The sequence below is a fragment of the Clarias gariepinus genome, chromosome 20 (assembly GCF_024256425.1).
Source record: "Clarias gariepinus isolate MV-2021 ecotype Netherlands chromosome 20, CGAR_prim_01v2, whole genome shotgun sequence".
NCBI lineage: Eukaryota > Metazoa > Chordata > Actinopteri > Siluriformes > Clariidae > Clarias > Clarias gariepinus.
In genome coordinates this window covers 18,403,225-18,422,339 of record NC_071119.1, presented here as the reverse complement: position 1 = coordinate 18,422,339, position 19,115 = coordinate 18,403,225, and the positions used below count along the sequence as shown (strand labels likewise).

The 19,115-nt window shown below is 36.5% G+C and overlaps 1 protein-coding gene across 3 annotated transcripts in view; it reads left to right on the top strand.

Moving 5' to 3' along the window:
• The window catches only part of LOC128508408 (phospholipid-transporting ATPase ABCA1), a 171,701-nt gene that overhangs the window by 13,533 nt on the left and 139,053 nt on the right, over window positions 1-19,115 (top strand). For 2 of the 3 annotated variants that reach the window (XM_053479742.1, XM_053479741.1), the window contains exon 2: window positions 6,708-6,880. In XM_053479742.1, coding sequence (XP_053335717.1) covers window positions 6,815-6,880 — 66 coding nt within the window. In that variant the 5' untranslated portion in view covers window positions 6,708-6,814. The remainder of the gene's footprint in view (window positions 1-6,707; window positions 6,881-19,115) is intronic. The other variant, XM_053479743.1, reaches the window with a different exon arrangement.

Below are 19,115 nucleotides of genomic sequence, written 5' to 3'. Positions count from 1 at the left end.
AACCTGATCGACCATGGAAGACATTTAACGTGGGTGAACACAGAATGCTCAAGGTGAAGAAGCCAAATCAAGAACATTCTTGAGGAGGTAGACTTGTCATTGTTAAACTCTACAGTCAAAAGACGGCTTTATTGAATAAATGTAGATGTTTCACAACAAGCTACTAATTACTGACAATGCCCGAGAATAGAAATGCCAGATTAGACTTGGCCAAATTCTTAGGCCTGATAAAACTAAGACTAACTTGTACCAGAATGATGGGAAGAGAAAATTATGGAGAAAGAAAGGAACAGCTTGTGATCCAAAGCATGAAACATGGCTGTGTTATGGTATAAGCATGCATAGCTACTATACCAATAGAACCAGGTCACTGGTGTGTATGGATGATCTGACTGTTGGTTAAGAAGCAGGATGAATTCTGAAGTGTATAGGCCTTAGATTTACCCAAATCCTGTACACCCAATAGGATGCTCCTTCATTTTACAGATGACCCAAAACATACAGTAAAAGACAAAAAAAATTGGATTTTAAAACTCCTGGCTAAGCATCTTGAGGGAGGAGATTCTGCATTTTGTCATGTCCTTGGGTTCCAGTTACTGACCGCAAAGGATTTTCATCCAAGTATTGAAGGAAAACATTATGTTTATGATTGTATTAATTTGTTCAAATATTTATGACCAGCCCCCAAAAAATGTGGGTGTATGGAAATGGCTGTAATTTCTAAATGGTTATTGCAACACTTTTGTCAAACCTCTTGACTTAAAGCGTTTTTTAACTTTGATCATTCGCAAGGGTTGGATTTCACATTGAATGTGGTGATGTACAGAGGCCAAATGCCAAAAAAACGTATATATAAGTTATATAAAGACATAGTAGAAGTGGTTTAGATTACTGCAAGTTTTAGATATTCGAATGCTGTTTAAAAGAGTGATGAATAGCAACAGAAGTTTTCAAGTTTTCGAAAGTTTCCAAGCATTTAAGGTCTGCATTATAGTGCTTTACTGAAGTTTTATTAGAATGTATAAGAATACTTATAACCCATTAATGCATCAATTTACAAAAGAATGCAATTAGAATGAGTTGTAGATGTAAGTTCCATAGAAAGCAATACTTTTGGCCTCCTGAGTAATTTAATGGAACCGCTTTTATTATTTTTTTCCCCCAGTTGGAGGAATCATCTCTCCATCATGGCTTAAAAACAATAAGTGCATTTATACTGTATATAACACTGCCTGAAATTCATACATATGAGTTCATATTTAAATGCTGTACTAAACTTCCTTTGGATGGAGATATAAGGTAACCTAATTTTTTTTGGGGAAAAAAAAATGAAACACCCATGAGACCACAGATTAAAGGTTAGTGCCTTGTGATTGAATAAGTTATTCTTCAAGAAGCTAAAAGGAAAGAAAGAACTGCTTGATTGTGACGCGGTTGGTCTTAGTCGCTGGGCTTTGATCGTAGTGGGGAGTACATATCATTTTACTTATTCACTTTACAGTCGAATTACTGTATTACGGGGAAATGTCAGAAGCTGTAGCTTTAGGTGAATGTGAATTAGAGGGAATTTAATTAAAGTGAACCCTAGCGAACTTGTGTTATGAGAGACAGAGAGAGAGTGAACATTTCTAGGTGAATGTAGGTATGTTAGTGTATACATGTGACCTAGAGACAGATCTTTCCCTGAAGTACCAATTAAAACTGTATTTGTCGTTGTATCCAAGTGAATGCCACGGTTCCTAGAACACTACACACACAGGCACTTGTTTAGTGGAGAGGCATCTTTACTGTCTTTGTAACAGCCATTCGTTCTTTAGCCATAAAAGAGATGCTGATAATTTATCAAAAATCTATCTATCTCCATCTATACTGTATATTCTTAGTGGAGTGGACTCTTTGCATCAGTGCACCAATACAGCTCTCACACACTTTGTTTTCACACACCGGCTCGCCGAATCTATACAAAATAATGCTCTATTATTCACGGCTGATGGCACATGTGAGATATTACAGCTTCCCATCAGTATTAAACAACACCAACAAACAACAGCTAATTATACCCTAGTATAATGGATGCACACATTAAACAAGTTAAATTATTGTAGGTTTGAAGCAAATCTGCATATCCTGAAGGACACAATGTGCTGAGCTTGCAAATTGCTGAACGAGCACTCTTAACACTGTCAGATATTAAGTTTTATATTCACAGTTTAAAATGAAGGGATGGGAAATAGCAGAGTATCTAGGAAAACTAAATGCTGTATATAAATTACATGATTTAATGTTAAAAAGTATTTAAAAAAAAAATTTTTTTTTTACAAATAACTTTAGTTAATTTTTAAAATAAACATTAGAAAAATAATCTCAGCGACCTCGACCATGTTGTGGTTGTTAGTGCCAGATGGGCTAGTTTAAATATTTCACAAACTGCCGATCTCCTGGAATTTTCACACACCAGAATGGTAACACAGAATGGTGGTATTAAAACCCCCTAAAATCCAGTGAGACAGCCAGATCTGAATTGAAATCTCATGCAGTATAAAGTTAATTATACAACAGTTTGTTCTGATCGAGTAATCTGATTGGACGGGAGGCATTCCGCGGATGGCGATATTCAGTAAAGCACAACAGCGGTACATTCAGTACTTTTAGCAAAAAAACACATATGATAATGTTATATTATTTCAAACAACACTTTCATTCCTAAGGAATTGCTTCTAAGTTGTTCCATATTTCCTGATAATATCCAGTGGGGTCAAAAGTATTCACCTTCTTCACTTGAGTAGAAGTATAGATACTAGGGTTTAAAAAGACTTTTTTAGAAGTTAAAGCACCAACTCAAGCTTTTTACTTAAGTAAAAGTGTAAAAGTCCTGGTTTCAAAACTAATTAAAGTATAAAAGTAAAAGTAACGTGAGAGGGAAAAAGCATTCAGGATAAAAGCTTAGGCTGTGGCCTGGGCCTATATACTGCACTAACACCTCATAAAAAATGTGTTGTTGTTTTTTTGTTGTATTTTTAAATGGCCATAGTGATTTGGGATACTGTATATGGCAATTGAAAAAGAATGCATTTTAGTACAATGCAAATACATTAAAGAACCATATATGTGTACTACTGAGCATTAACATGTTTTATTGAGAAGAAGATATAATAACTAGTTGCCTATAAGTATTTTAATGGTGTAAAAAGTTAAACTTCAGAGGCATGTCATCGGTACCCTTTATTGGAATGTAAATGTACATCCAAGCTTAGCTGCAGGAATCTGTGAGGGCAACATACAAGAAAATTAGTGTACCCAGGGCAGGCTTAGTAACAATTACCCCTGTATGGTTGTCCACAATAAACATTAGTGCTGTCAGAATGAATGATTAATCCAAGTGATTAATGCCCCCCCTCAAAAAAAAAAAAAAAAGAAAAATAATAATAATATATATATATATATATATATATATATAATCATTCCTGTTACCTTCCTGGTGCTGTTACCTTCCTCGCTGGTGGTTGGTTGTTACATTTCACTCGAATCTTGAGTCTCTATCACGGACATCTTTGTCTACTTATTACAACCGTATCAACCGAAAATGCTATTTTATTAAAACGTCCTTGCTGGAGTGTGTGACGTGACGTCATGTGCAGGTGCGATGGATCGCGTACCACCCAATAGGATGTTGGAATGGTATGTTTATACTTTTCATCCAACCACAATCAAATTCGCTCCATCCAGATGGCACAATTTATCCAGATGTTTTTTTTGTTTGTTTGTTTTTTGAATGACAAGCTGAAATAAAATAGTAACAAGGCTATTTTTTAAATGTAAGGAGTAGAAGTAAAACGTCGGCTAAAAATGATTACTCCAGTAAAGTATAGATACGAAAGAAATTTCTACTTAAGTGAGATAACAAAGTATTTGTACTTCGTTACTTGACACCTCTGCTAATATCAAAGATATGACCTGGATAAAGAAATACATAGAGCTTTTTATTTATTAATGCTGTTTGTGCGTTCAACTTCAGAAACTCTGAAAGTTAGCTCATATTTTAAGGTGGAAACAAAGATAGCCTATCGCACTTGAGGTCATGCTGTTGTCCCGGAATATCAGCACGGCTGCGATGCCCTCGACAAATTTAGGCTTCGGCTATATGCTGATATTCAGTTAAAGGACACTCCCTTTTGTTTGATATTGCTTAATTATAATAATGGAAAATGTCCAAAAACACTTAAATGTATGACTTTTGTGCAGTATATTGCTGTATGCCATAATATATATTAATAATATTTTAAAATTTCATTAAATGTATGTTTAAATAAAAAGTACCCATGGTGATATGAACACTTTTATAGTTAACCTATTGGGACCTGTATAAATACCGGATGGTGTTTTTTAACATACTGTATGTATCATATCAGAAATTTGTGTGATTTATTTATTTTATTTATTTTGCTTATATCTCTGATTGCGTTATAGTACAGTAGACAGCAGTCGACTAAAACAAACAAACAAACAAACAAACAAACAAACCAAAATCCAGACTTTTATTTTGTAGTTTGCATTTTCTATCCACAATGTCTTTATTTATTTGCTTAAAAAAATCAATTGCTTGCAAGACGGACTGGGGCACAATTTCAGGCCGGGAAATCCCACACCAGCCCAGGCCATCATATGCACGCAAATAAATTTAGAAACCACAGACAACCTTGTATTTTCTCTCTCTCTCTCTCTCTTTCTCTCTCTCATATATATACTGTAGTATATATAGGATATTTAAACCCTGGCTAAATCTGATGTGTGGTTACTGCATCAAAGCTAACGCTAGGTAAGGCTAGGCTAATGCTAGGCTAGGCTAACGCCCCACCTTCGTTTAAAACAAAGGTTATTTTAAACCTCACACATGGGCAGATATTATTTTCTAAAATGTTAAAATGGAAAGGATTATGACAAAAGAATTTTTTCGCAGAATCAGACTAAAAAATCTGACTTGTTTCTCATGTCTGTGCTATAGCTCCTGTCTACCTGTTCTCTTATGTGCTTTTTTTTTTGCCTGCTACAATACTTATGTAACTTTACAATGAATAATATTATTATTCATTTAATTAATAATAAATGTCTGCTAGTATATATTATTTTAAGTGACCATAGTAGGGGCGCTACATTTAATATCTGCTAGCAGTCTAATACATGCAAAGAAAAAAACTACAGTAATCTACAGATGAAACTGACCTGCACTTGAAGCCCTGGGAAAATGTGCAACATTTTGCTTCGTTCTTTTTGCGTGCTCTTTACATTTCTGCTCCACCTGGCCGCTTTTTCTCCATCCTAATGTAGGATTTCTCCCCTAACCATTTAAACGCTTTGCCTCTTTGGAGATGTGGACATAAAGTATCATAACAATGCCAGTCAAGACTATAGGAATGAAATTAATGAACAGATTAATATTGGTATTAATATTTAATAACAATAAAATAAAATAACAATTATTATATATATATATATATATATATATATATATATATATTTTTTTTTTTTATTTATTTTTTTTATCATTATTATTATTATTATTATTATTATTATTATTCTAAATGAGGTCTATGGTGCCTCAGGTGGCTAAGGCTCTGGGTTGTTGGTTTGGAGATCTGAGAATCCAGGTTTGGTCCCACTGTCGGTGGTTGCCACACCCCATACTACCCGGCCGCTGCATCTGGTTAATACAGTACCAGTGGTACAGACACTATTAAAAGCTCGTACAATCAAGAAAAATGTATGCCTTTGCAAATTTTTTTATTCGTTTATAAACTTACAATTAACACATTTTTTTTACAATTATAATTAACAAATTATTAATGCAGGTTTACTAAGTAGCCAAAGTTATGAAGGTGGCTCATACAGTAGGTGTAGCAGAATATCTCTACACACGGCCTATTTGCAGTTTACATTCAGGGCTGACAATGTTAATAAGCATTGTGGTGACTTGTTCATTGTGCAGTTGCTTCCAATATTCCATAAAATATTCCATATTTCACGTGTACTGTAAGGTAAGCTCATACACTGCTAACTTCACGATGTCCAGAACTTCATGTCCCCTGGAAAGTCCACATTTCAGCCTGAGGTTTCACCTGGATGAGCGATGCAGGCTAACCATGCTGGAACTGTTAATGAAACTTACACATACCATGTACTGTATAAATCAATAAAAAAAACAAAAATAATGCAATTAGTAAGCAGTTTGACCTTGGGCCTTTACTTGAACTAGACACCCTTGCATTATTATTCTCTTTGATACTACTGTACAACTCTCTGCTGTATGTGTGTGTGTGTGTGTGTGTGAGAGAGAGAGAGAGCTAGAGAAAAGAGGAAAGAGATTATCTCTACATTGTCATTAGTATGGCTGTAATGTGGCGTGAAGTAAATGACTCGAGGGTCCGATGGTGGAACAATCCAATCCGAACTGTTTCAGAGGGCGCGTTAACAGCGAAAAATGCCGATACCTCCGAGATACAGATTACCCTTTTAGCAATTCCCCCAGCGTGTAGATCAGCAATTTAACCATCGTTAGACAATATCGTTTTCTAATCAGCTATTATTCATCAGTAAAGTGGAAAAGATCACACAACATAAGGAACGATATCGATGTTACAGTAGTCTTTGAGATATTTGAGATTTGAGATTTTTTCGTATCGATGTTACAGTACGTTTTTTTTTTTTTTTAGGTACACCGCTGCACTTGCACGTAAACCTGTCGTCCTCATCCGTCTATCCTTTTGTTGCTCTGCAGGGGACAAAAAACGGGTCCGTGTTTCCGTCAGCAGACTGAGTAATGGGTCTCCTGGTGCAGCTCCGGCTTCTGCTCTGGAAGAACTTCACTTTGCGCAAGAGACAGAAGGTACGCACGCACACGCGCACGCCATCACAGCTCCCAACTGGTGTAGAGTGAGGTGTTGTTTTTGAACGTCAGGTGGCATTTCCTGGCCTGAAACAGCTGTGGGTGCGAGAGAGAGAGAAAGGGAGAGAAAGAGAGAGACAGAGAGAGAGAGAGAGAAGATGTCACCTGTCTCCTGAGAGGGAGGAGGAATGGTGTCACCTTCACACACACATACACACACATGCACAATTACATTCCATCATACTCTTCATGTACACTCAATGCATTCCTTTCAGGGTCTAAAAACACACATTTGCACACTTCGGCACATTGGCACACTTACTGTTTTTCCCAAATGCACACACATATATACAAGCATGTTTACACCCTCATACCACACACATAATACAGACACATTGCCACCTCTTTGTTGCCATGACAATACATAATTCTGTTCCAGTGTTATTGTCTAATAAGGTCGAAATTATGCTATTATGCTCCCAAGTGGTGCGAAAGAAAAAGCGTGAGTTTGAACTCGAAAAAATACGCTTACCATCTGCTGCTGTGAGCCAAAGGAGCTAAACTGGCTGTCCTCTCTGGGTGGAAGAACGGTCTACCCTCTCTCCTGTCAATCACACTGGCTCTAGCGAATCGTGGGCATCTGTGAGCTCATGTGTATGGACAAAGGTAGATAGCCTTCTCCTCTGAGTGTGTTATACTGTAGCATCTTGTGAGGGATCATGAGGAGCAGTTTGAAAAGACTGTCTCGGAGGAAGCATGTGCTAGACTTCACACTGTCTTCCCTAGTGGGTAGCTTTTGCATTATAGGGAAGAACTGGCTGGTGGGTTGGGAAAGCCAGGTGAGCAAATATTGGGGATGGGAGGGGAGGGGGGGGGGGCGTTAGGGAAAGATGTCTTGAGAGAATTGAATTGCCTCAAGAGGCCTTTATGTGTGAAATATGATCTCACAAGGGAAAAGAAAAGGAAATATATAAGGACACATTGCTTCCATAATTTAAATAGAGTTTTTAAAAAAAAGGCATAGATGATAGAGGTAGTCTAGTGGTTATCACTGTGGCCTTGGTTTAAATCTGACCTTGGGTCTGTGTATGGAGTTTGCATATTCTTCCCATGCTCTGTTGATTTGCACCGTCCAGGGTGTACGCCACCTCATGCCCAAGTTTCCTGGGTTAGGCTCCAGGCAACCCTGTACAGAATAAGTGGTATAGGAGATGAATCATCCTAGGGAAATATACCATCCTATACAGTATATATATATATATATATATATATATATATATATATATATATATTAAGGTTTATAAGAAGTATATATACAGTGTATGTAGAGTCTGCCAAAGAAATGTATACATATTTCAGGAAAATAAAAACATTATGATATGATAACATTAAGAATATTATATTAATATTATATACATCACTATTATAATATTATCTAATATATCAAAATATCATCTAACATTTATAATTATAACATATAGCAATAGATTTATTATTAAAATATTCACACACGTTTTCCTTTTCCTGAAGTGTGTACCGATTTTTTGTCTGACTTTGTATATTTTATATACAAATTATGAATTTTGTTTGCTTTCATTCCAACCCCAGGACCTAACCCTAACCTTACCGTAACTTAATATTCAACTTTTGCGAATAGTCAATTCAAGTCTTATATTCCCAGCAATTTCCTAGTGCATTTTCAACCACCTTCAGAAAAAGAAACTATTCCGTACATTGCTTATTCAACTCCAGCCTATGAAAAAAAACAAGCTATTGTCTTGTTGAAAGTGCTGGAAGATGATGTTTTCGGTGTTGGTGTTGGTCTTTTTTTTCTTTCCCTTTGTGTCAATGTCTTTTCTGACAAAGAAGAACAGAAGGACTCAGTGTGCACTCTGGAGATCCGTTGATCACGTAAGCCCGTTCTGAGCGCCGGCTCTACGGGGAGTCAGGTTGTTTGTGTTCTTAATGGGCTGCTCAGAAGCTGTGCAGAAGAGAATGAGAGAGAAAGGACAGCTCGACACACAAGGACAACCTCCATGGTAGTTTGTTTTGTTCAGTGCTTGAACTAAGTGGTGTGTTGTAAATGTTGTACACGCCAGTCTTTTGCATGCATCAAGGGTTATAAAACAGAAAGCAACTGGTTTAAATCGGCATGTCTGTTATTGAGGGGAATCTAGGAAACATGCTCATAATTACAGCCAATGGAGGAGATGTATGCAAATCCAGAACTGAGAAAACTAACTGTGGGTCAAAATTAGAAATGTAAAACAGAACAAAAACAAGGTTCAGAAATGCATATTAATATTAGCAAGACTTTGCAACAAGACTAGAATGCAACAGGGTCTAAGAGGACAAAGGTTTTAAAGGGTTGAACCAAACTTGAAGCAAATGGTGAACAGCAAATGTGAGAGGCTGTAGTAAAAACAACAAGTGACAACCATACTGTACCATGTATATTTGGTGGTACATGCATTGAATATCCGTACTGGCATCCATGCTCAGATTTACACCCACAGTTAAAAGTGTTTTTCTTCTTTAAAATAAACATGGACCATATCACTGGAAACCAAAAAGCCACCACCAAAAAAAACCACAACAGACATTAAAATCTCATTTAATACTTAACCCAGTGTCCCCTTAACTCAGTGTCCCCTGTATTGAGTCATTTATAAAATCTGTTTTAATAATCGGTTTGTTATTTATTTTATTTTTTTACCACATCATCTATTTACAGTATGAAACTATTTTGACAATGCCTGTACAGTATATGAACAGACTGTATAAGGCTGCCTGGACACTGCAGGTAACTAAAGCAGTCAATGCTCCACCTGGTGGGATTATACAGCATTGCAACCATCTTTTTAGAAGTGTATGGGGGCGTTTATGGGGCGGGGCATCATTATCATGTGATCCCCCGTGAATGTGATCATGGGGGATCACATTCCGAGCACAGATTGTGCTCAGACTTTTCATGGTTCGCGGTGGGTCCCGCCATGGTCCAGGCGGCCGATTGAAATGGCTCCTACTGTAGTATCTCCGTTTACACCAATCAGCCATAGCATTTTGACCCCCTGCCTATTAGATCGGTGTGGGGGTTCATCTTAATGATCCCAAACCTCCCTGACCTGTCAAGGCATGGACACCACCAGATCTTTGAAGGTGTGCTGTGCAATCTGGCACCAGCCCGTCAGCAGTAGATACTATAGGTTTTGTAAGTTGCAAGCTGCTACCCCCACTTGTTTTTTTAGCGCATCCCACAGATGCTCAATTGGATTGGGATCTGGAGAATTTAAAGGCCAGGTCAACAACTTACTTAACAACATGAACCTTAATTATTACAGTACATTTGTCACATAGACTATATGGACACAAGTATTTGGCCAAACCTGCAACAACATTGTATCCAAATACATCAATACTTCAATATGGAGTTGGTCCCCCTTTTGCAGTTATAACAGCTTCTAATTTTTCTTGGAAGACTGTTCACAAGGTTTTGCAGTGTTTCTGTGGAGATTTGTGCCAATTCATTCTGTAGAGCATTTATCAAGTCAGGCACTGATGTTGGACAAGAAGGCTCACAATTTCCATTCCGGTTCTTCCCAAAGGTGCTCAATTGGGTTAAAGTCAGGGAACTCATCAACCGAACCGAACTCATTAAACCATGTCTTTATAATCCTTGCTTTGTGCAGTGGGGAACAGTCATGTTGAAATAAAAAAGAGCCTTCCCCCAAACTGTTGCCACAAAGTTGGAAGCAGAGCGTTGTCCAAGATGTCTTGATATGCAGAAGCATTCACTGGGGATAAGGGATCTGATTGAAACTGAAATCAATAATTAACATGTTTGGCCCAATACCATATGGTGTATCTGCATATCCCAGATAGGATCTGAAGCTGGGGTCAGAGTGTCGGGTCAGCCAGGATATACTGTAGTGACCCTGGAGCACTCAAGGTCTCAACACTGGCAAATTGGCAATGCTTGGAATTGAAACCTCTTACCTTAGAATCAGTAACCTAAGGCTTTAACCATTTGAGCCACCACTCCTCAATCAGATTATACTGTCTCCATGAACATGTCCTCTACTTGGTCAGCAACAATACTTAGGTATCACACTGCGTTTGCCGGCTTGCCTTCTTCTTATCGTATTTCCTACTTCCTATAGGGTTGCTCTGTCTCAGTATCAAGCCACCACTATCTGATGTCAAAGTTCTGAAACCTCTGTCAAAGTTGCTCAGATCCTTACGCTTGCCCATTTTTCCTGCTTCCAACACATCGACTTCAGGGGCAAAATGTTTACTTGCTGGCTTATATATCCCACTCACTTCCAAATGCCACTGTACCGAGATAATCAATGGTACTCACATTACCTCTTAGTGGTCATGATGTTAAGCTTGATCTGTAAATATCTGCTGTAAACCTATTATCTGTTTATTCCAAACGATGTATTTATATTCAGTTTCATCGCAAGTCTTCATTATTAAGGATTCAGGGTTGACAGCAGATTATAGACCCTGTTAGCACTTTAAGGATGTTTAGCAGAGCCAGTTCTCAAGAGCTGTATCATTATCTTAGCCATCTTGTCTTAGCTGCTCATCTGCCTCTGTTTCCCACCTGGCTAATGCAATCCTAATGATGTACAGTGGGCCACGGCAGGGTGCAGTGCTAATGTTTGCTGATGTTAGCATCAGTCATCAGTTGAGAAAAGTGTGTGTGTGTGTGTGTCTGTGTGCGCGCTGTCTAGGCTATTAGGTAAAGATTTGCATTAGCAAATTTCTTACGCCTGCATCTATTTCAACATAATCTCAGCACAGTCTGCGATTTGGTTCGGAAATACAGAGCCGGACCGGAACAAGCAGGTGATCGTGGGTAATAAATTTGGATGTTCCCTCGTCTACAGTGGCTGCACACAAGCATATTTATTATTCAAGCTAATTTATTTTACTCCTGACATGAAAGTGGGAGACTTTCCTAAGAAAACGTATTTGTTGGAGTCCAGGAAAGACTGGATGATTTATGATATCTGTAAAGGATGTGCACAAAGATTAAAAACCCAATTAATAATTGTTGAAATGGTGACAGTTGCATTTACGGAAGGAGTCTCCAGTTTTAGTGCTTTGTTGCAGTCAGAGTTAAAGCAGGATTATTTAAAATTTCTAACATACAGTACTGTAAATAGCTAAAAATAATAAATAGAGTAGAAATCTGACTTGGTCTTCTGATAAAATTTCTCTTTAATAAAGTATGTAAAGAAAAAAAAAATCTTTTTGAATTCCGACACATTCTAATCCTACAGTACTGACTTTCATTCCTATTTACGGCACAACTCACATTGCTCTATTCCCTTCCTCTCTCTCTTAGCTATTGCTATGAAAATACAATTTCCGCCAAAAAAAGTCACAGAAATATTTTTATCTGTGGAAAAAATCTTTAATGATGCCACGACATGGGATATCACTATTGACTGACTGAAAAGATGCACTAACCTCTAAACCTTCTGCTAAGATATAAAGAATATGAACTGAATATAAAGAAAATTTCAATACATATCAACACATTTCCTATGACAGATGCAACAGAGAATTCTGTCCAAAAATAAAAACGAAACTGAAGCAATATGTGACATGCTGTACAAAATGCATTTTTTTTTTATTAATTTTTTTTGTCTTCCATCAGTGATGAAGATATTTATTTACTGCTAGTGAAAGCAATGCTGCCACTGATGTTGTCTTATCAAGTCTCTTCATCAAGTTTCCTACCAGCAGAATGAAGGAATGTTCCATTTTAATGACAATGACATTTAACAGCAATAGACATTAACATCTGTTAGCATTACTAGTTGTTGCCATGGCAACAGTGCTTTAAGGAGAACGTGGTAGAACTTATTTACTTTCTTTTAATATTGAATGAAGGTTAAACTCTCACCACCTAGAAACTTGAATATTGCCAAGTATGACATCTACAGTACTGTATATACAGTACTGTGCATAAGTCTTGACCCCCCTCCTTTATACAGTATTTTGCGTCCAAAGCGGCAGAACTTCTTAGTATTTTTAGTGCAATTTTAAAGAACTTTTTGTCTCCCATTTTCAGTTTAGTCGACCAGTATCAGAAATATGTTGTTTGTTTGTTAAACTGCACAGTAACCTATAAATCATTTAAGCATGCAGTAAAAACCTCTAATTTAAGACATGAACCAGTAGGAAACAGGTGTAGATGATGAGCCGGTGATTAGTATCCTGCTGATGCTGAATGATGAGTGGGTGGAACAGACGAGAGGGAAAATGAGGTTGCTGCTGATTGTTAAATGAAAAAAAAAAAAAAAAGTATCTTTAAGGATTTTGCATCCTGTTGCAGTAAAACATTAGTTTCCATTTCTTTCATTGAAGTTCATATTATTTAAATTGAAGAAATTGGGAGTGGCCCAAGCCTTTTGCACAGTACTGTAAATCCCACATTTTATTAAGTTATAGGGTGTTTTATCAAGGGAAACTTGTTGATAGGATAAATTTGTTTCCGACAACGAAACTTGTTGCTTTCAAAGATCAGCAATTAAAAAAGGCCAACTCTTCGACATAAGATGATGTTCCATTGATTTGGCCACACATCTTGATGTGGTATTACTAAGTAAGACCGTTTACCTTGATATAATTAATATCGCATGATTAATTGTGGTCAGTGTTATGACCCGAATGGCAATTGCACTAAGGACTAATAGAGGGCAGGAATCAAGCTGCCCCACGTTCAGGGAAGGAGCAGTGGTCAGTTAAAAACAGTTAATGACAGTGTTGACACACTAGACTACCTTTAAACAAAGTGCAGCTGTAAAGCTGTTGTTGTATAGCTAGAAAGAAAATTTTCTACTCTTTTAGTATCCAAGTACTGGTGAAATGCTGGGGTAATTATATATATATATATATATATATATATATATATATATATATATATATATATATATATATATAACAATAAAGATGTGGGGGTCTGGATTTTATCCCAGGTGACTTATTGCACAAGGCGGGGTACGGGGTGCCAATCCTCACACTCATTCACACACTACAGGTAATTTGGGAACGGCAGTTAGCCTAATCTGCATGTCTTTGGACTGTGAGAGGAAACCGGAGCACCTGGAGGAAACCCACCAAGCACGGGGAGAACATGCTCCATGCACACAGACCCGGGGTGGGAATCGAACCCAGGACCTAAAGGTGCTAGGTGGCAGTGCTAAGCCAGGTGCCACCTAGTCTTATAACTGTGTTCGGTTAAATTGCATAAAAAGTCCCAGTTTGACTTGAACACCTAGTGATACTTACTTACTATCATTAATAAATAAATAAATAAATACTTGGTAAATCATTGCTGATTTACAGTACAAAGAAAAATACATTTTAAACTATGAAGCTAGTCATTTATGACGAACTAAATAGAATTTCTTATATTGACACACAAATACAGTAGGTCTGGTTAAAAAAATCAAAAGTGGTTAAAGTAATCAGACATGAAATACAATAAATAAACTGTTTAAGCTTTGCCTGTTTTTTTTTTTTGCTAGGCTTTGTTACTTGTGTGACTTAATTATGATCTGCGAGCAGTGGGAGGCAGCAATGTTAGCACTGGGAAATTTTCACAAATGCTCCACACCACATGGTGTTTGGAGTTAAAACATATCATATCTCCGACTTCATGCTGACACAGACAACCAGCTGGCAAAAATAACAAGGAATAAATCTGTGTATTATGTGTCTGCTTAGTCTGAGCTTCCTGCAGCATCAACGAAAAAAAAAAATACTTTTAATAGATTTAGTCAAAACCTTTATTGTACTGTTCCATTTTATTTTTATCTTCTGTTATTGACTACACTGTAAATCTGTAGGTATTACCTACCTTACAGAACTGTGTATCGTGTATTACTACTGTAGAAATAAAATTTACAGTATTAGGATGTATCAAATACACAGTATCTACTCTAATTACACCACGCACCGCACCACGTTCCCTTCGATCCTCCAGCACTGCTCGCCTCGTTCCACCATCTCCCAGGGATCGAGGAAGACATTCATCCAGACACTTTTTTTGTTCTGACACCCACGTGGAATGAAATTCCTCTAGATGTCCATACAGTAGAGTCTTTGACGATTTTTAAACAATGACTCAAGACGTATCAGTTTTTTCAATACTTGGACTAATCCCCCCCTAAAGAAGAAGAAGAAGAAAAAACCTCTTGCCAATTGTGTTTGACTGATGGCACTTACTGTAGTCAGTAACCTAGTAACCCGGTATACTGTAAGTATCAATCCAGTGACGGAAACTTCAAAGTACTTTTTGTAAGTCGCTCTGAATAAGAGCGTCTGCCTAAATGTAAATGTAAAATGGTCACAGTAGACAGTCGAGGTTTTGCAAGTGCTGATTAAGTAGTAGTATGGAATACAGTTTGGTTTGACCTGGCAAAACAATAGGAATAACCCAAGCTGTACATTTGAGATGACATTCTAGGAATAACTAAAATAATAAACAAGTTTCGGAAATTTAAGAGGTACGTAAACAACATTTACTTACTGTACTGTATGTTCAGCCTCTAATACTGTACAGCCCTGCTGCTTGTCCGATTGTGCACCCATGGATGAGTCAGATCCATGGAGGTCCCACCCTGCAACCCTCATCAGTGGTGTCAGAGTGTCAGAGCTGTCGCAACGAAACCGAAAATCGAGATGGTTTTAATGTTATGGCTGATTGGTGTACTGTATAATAATGTATTGCAGATGCTGAAAGCTGAAAAAACAAAAAGCTGTATTATAAATAAAAATAAATAAATAAATAAATAAATATATAGGATATTGTTTTATGGAAAAACATTTAGGCAAGTATTATCAATTAAAGTACTGGTAAATGTAGAGTAAAACTTTACTGCCTCACCTCAGTATTACAGTCGAGGAGCTGTTCTAATTAATTATACAAAAAGGCCTTATAAATAGATCTACAGTGGCTTACAACAGTTTATGACCACACTGTAGCAGTAGGGGAAGGTCAGAAGGAAAGCTAGATCATTTTTAATTATTTTGCAACAAGTTTTTATTCCAGTAAAACCATGGCAGCACAGTATAGTAAAATATAAAAATAAACATAAAATTAAAATATATATATTGTTGAAGTGCAAAACACAACAGGAGGTTCATTATGTTGTTTAATACTACATAGTTGTTGAAATGGTCACTAGGTGCTGAATAATTTTTTCTGTCATTAAAATTACTGGCTAATTCTGATATGAGGGGCGTTCAGGTCAAACCAGGACTTTTTTTTGTGAATGAAGGTAGAAAAGCAGTTAACATTAACAAAAGACTTTAGCACAATACGGTGATGAGACTCATAGCCGCGGTAAAACATTGAACAGGACCAAGCAGGGAATTTAGCTTAAGTGGAAAAAAAAAAAAACATTGTGGCAATGTTAATGTAGTATTGTGGGTTTTACTATATGTTGCAAATTATAATAATTATATATGTATAATATTTATATTATAGTACATTTATAATAATTATATATGTTAACATATTACTTTAGCATTCCACCATTTCCGTTTAAGTAAGCGTACAATAGTACTCATGTTCAAATTTATTCATGTATCAGTGTGTAAATGCACTCTTTTGTCACTAACTGCAACTGTATCCATTTCTAATTCAAAACACCTGCTACACTGTTCCATGACTCATGGAGGGAAGGCAAATGAGCAGGTATTCTTGCTTCAAATACAGTACTATCCACCAGTGTGGTCATGTAATGCAATGTCATGCCGAAAAGTAGAAATTAAAGATATTTGTGGTATGATTTAGTGGAGCAAAAGTAAAAAGTGTCCTCTACTGAAAATACTTATAAAAAGCTAATAAACATGAATTATGTACTTAAGTACATTCATTTGGCAAATGTGCTTAATTAGCTTCCACCGCTGGTGATAATGTTAAGCGAACATTATGAACATTATTTAATTATTAAAGTCATTCCATCTTTTAAAGACATTTTTAGATTTTGGATGATGCAACGCAATTACAAGTACATGACAACATTATCTAATGTTCAGGTTCCTTTTGGGGAGTTAATTTGTTATACCGGTCTTCCATAACAGTACATTAGCGTAACTACAGTACAGTACATACAGTATTAAAAATTTTAACATTGACAAATTGCTGTAATATAAAAAAAGTTAAGTAAAAATCATTTAAAATTCTAATTCTCTCGTTTATTTCCCACAAGCACGTCCTTTTTTTTTTTTTTTTTTATAAATAGTTTTGTAAACGTCCATAGTAGTACTAAATATTTCTTCACAAGGCTTTTCCAGGATGCTTTTGACAGACGCACACAGCTTGATCTTTAAAAAAATCACAAAGTAGCCTCATGGATCACGGCTTGGTTTTCATTTTATTTGTCAATTTTAGTCACTACACAGCAATCCATGTGCTATTATCTCTTATTTCCCTCAATCATAACACTAACAGGGTCTTTCTCCTGAGCGAATTATCGCATTCTAGTTTTTCATGTCTTATATTTTCTGTTCGATGAGTCCATCCCCCCCCCCCCCCCCCTTGCCACTTTATTGAGAAATTTCCGCAGAATAGCCACGCAGGTGGAGAGGTGAAGGGATTAGGCAGGAGAATAGAAGACAGGAGGGATGAAAGAAAGCTTTCACCAGCAGATGACAAAACACCACCAGTGAGAGGATGAAGAGCCTCGGAGCTTACAACTCCATTAGGCACTCCCGAGTGAGCCTTCGAAATCGAGCTTTATGTGATTTGGAAGAATTGTCGCTCCTTTCATCCTATTAAATCTGCCATTTTGTCAACAAGCCCAGCAGTATTTGTGTAAAGATTCTGCAAGTGTGCAGGAATGTTCATTTCCTAAGCTCGTACAACACACTACAGAGACGAGCAAATGTTTCGGCTAAATCTTCTCTGCTGCTGATATAAATGTTACTGAATCGTGACATTTTTAAGACGCCTCGTACCATCCAGTGTTCCGAATCTGCACTTTGGTGAAACACATTATCGTTAATCCATTAATTTGTTAATAAAGCACAATGGAGCATGTTGTTGTAGAAAAAAATAATGATGGAGTAGTGTGTGCAAGAGACAATGCGAGACGTAATTAGTCACACCACCACAGAACTGATTATCAAAATGCAAGTCCAGGTTGAAGGATATTATAATTATTGTAATAATATTTAAATATATTTAATAATATAGTTTGATTTTGTGCAGCAAAACACTCCTAATAATAATAATAATAATAATAATAATAATAATAATAATTTGTATTATGATAGTTATAAAACTTTCATAATAATAATAATAATAACAATAATAATAATAATAATAATAATAATAATAATAATTTGTATTATTATAGGTATAATAACTTTAATAATAATGAAAATAATAATAATAACTATAATAATAATAAATATTATTATTATTATTATTATTATTATTATTATTAGGAGTGTTTTGCTGCACAGTTTTAATAATAATTATTATTATTATTATTATTATTATTATTATTATTATTATTATTATTATTATCTCCTTTTCAGGATCTTTTTACTCTTGTTCTTACTCTTTTGTATTTTTGTTGTGTTGTACACTTTCTGCTAAAGTCAACCTTGAATTTGCTGCCCTTTCAGTCCTCCCACATATTCCATACTCTGATTCAGCTATAAAATCTTTAGTAACGTCGAATGTAAATGTGCAAATAAAGAAGATCCTTTCATACCTTATATTTTAAGGGCCTGCAAGATTCCCGCATTGTCTTTTTTCATACTGAACCATGCCAAACATAAATAATAGATTTCACCGGGCAGGCGGGAGGTCAACCGCGGCAGTGATGAATCGCTAGATCTTTGGGCAATCACCTCACGTTTGCATCTTGTTTACCAATTAACCCTCCGGCTGAAATGCAACTCTGCAAGGAACGTTTAAGAGGTGGAAGGGCCTATGTAGCGGCTTAATCACACCCATGAGGAGCATTTACAGGTGCAAAGGTTTTAGTCGGTCGCGGTTACAAAAGCAAAACTGTATTATATTAGAACGTTTTACATGGAGAATGTTCCATGCTGTTGCTTATGCGCATTTATGAAAATGTGTGAATGGTTAGTGGTTTCAGCAAATCCTGTGCAAGACAGCAGAAAAAAAAAGAAAAAGGAAGAGGGATTGCTTTATCATTTTCTTCTACTTATAATTAGTAGAACCACCACCACT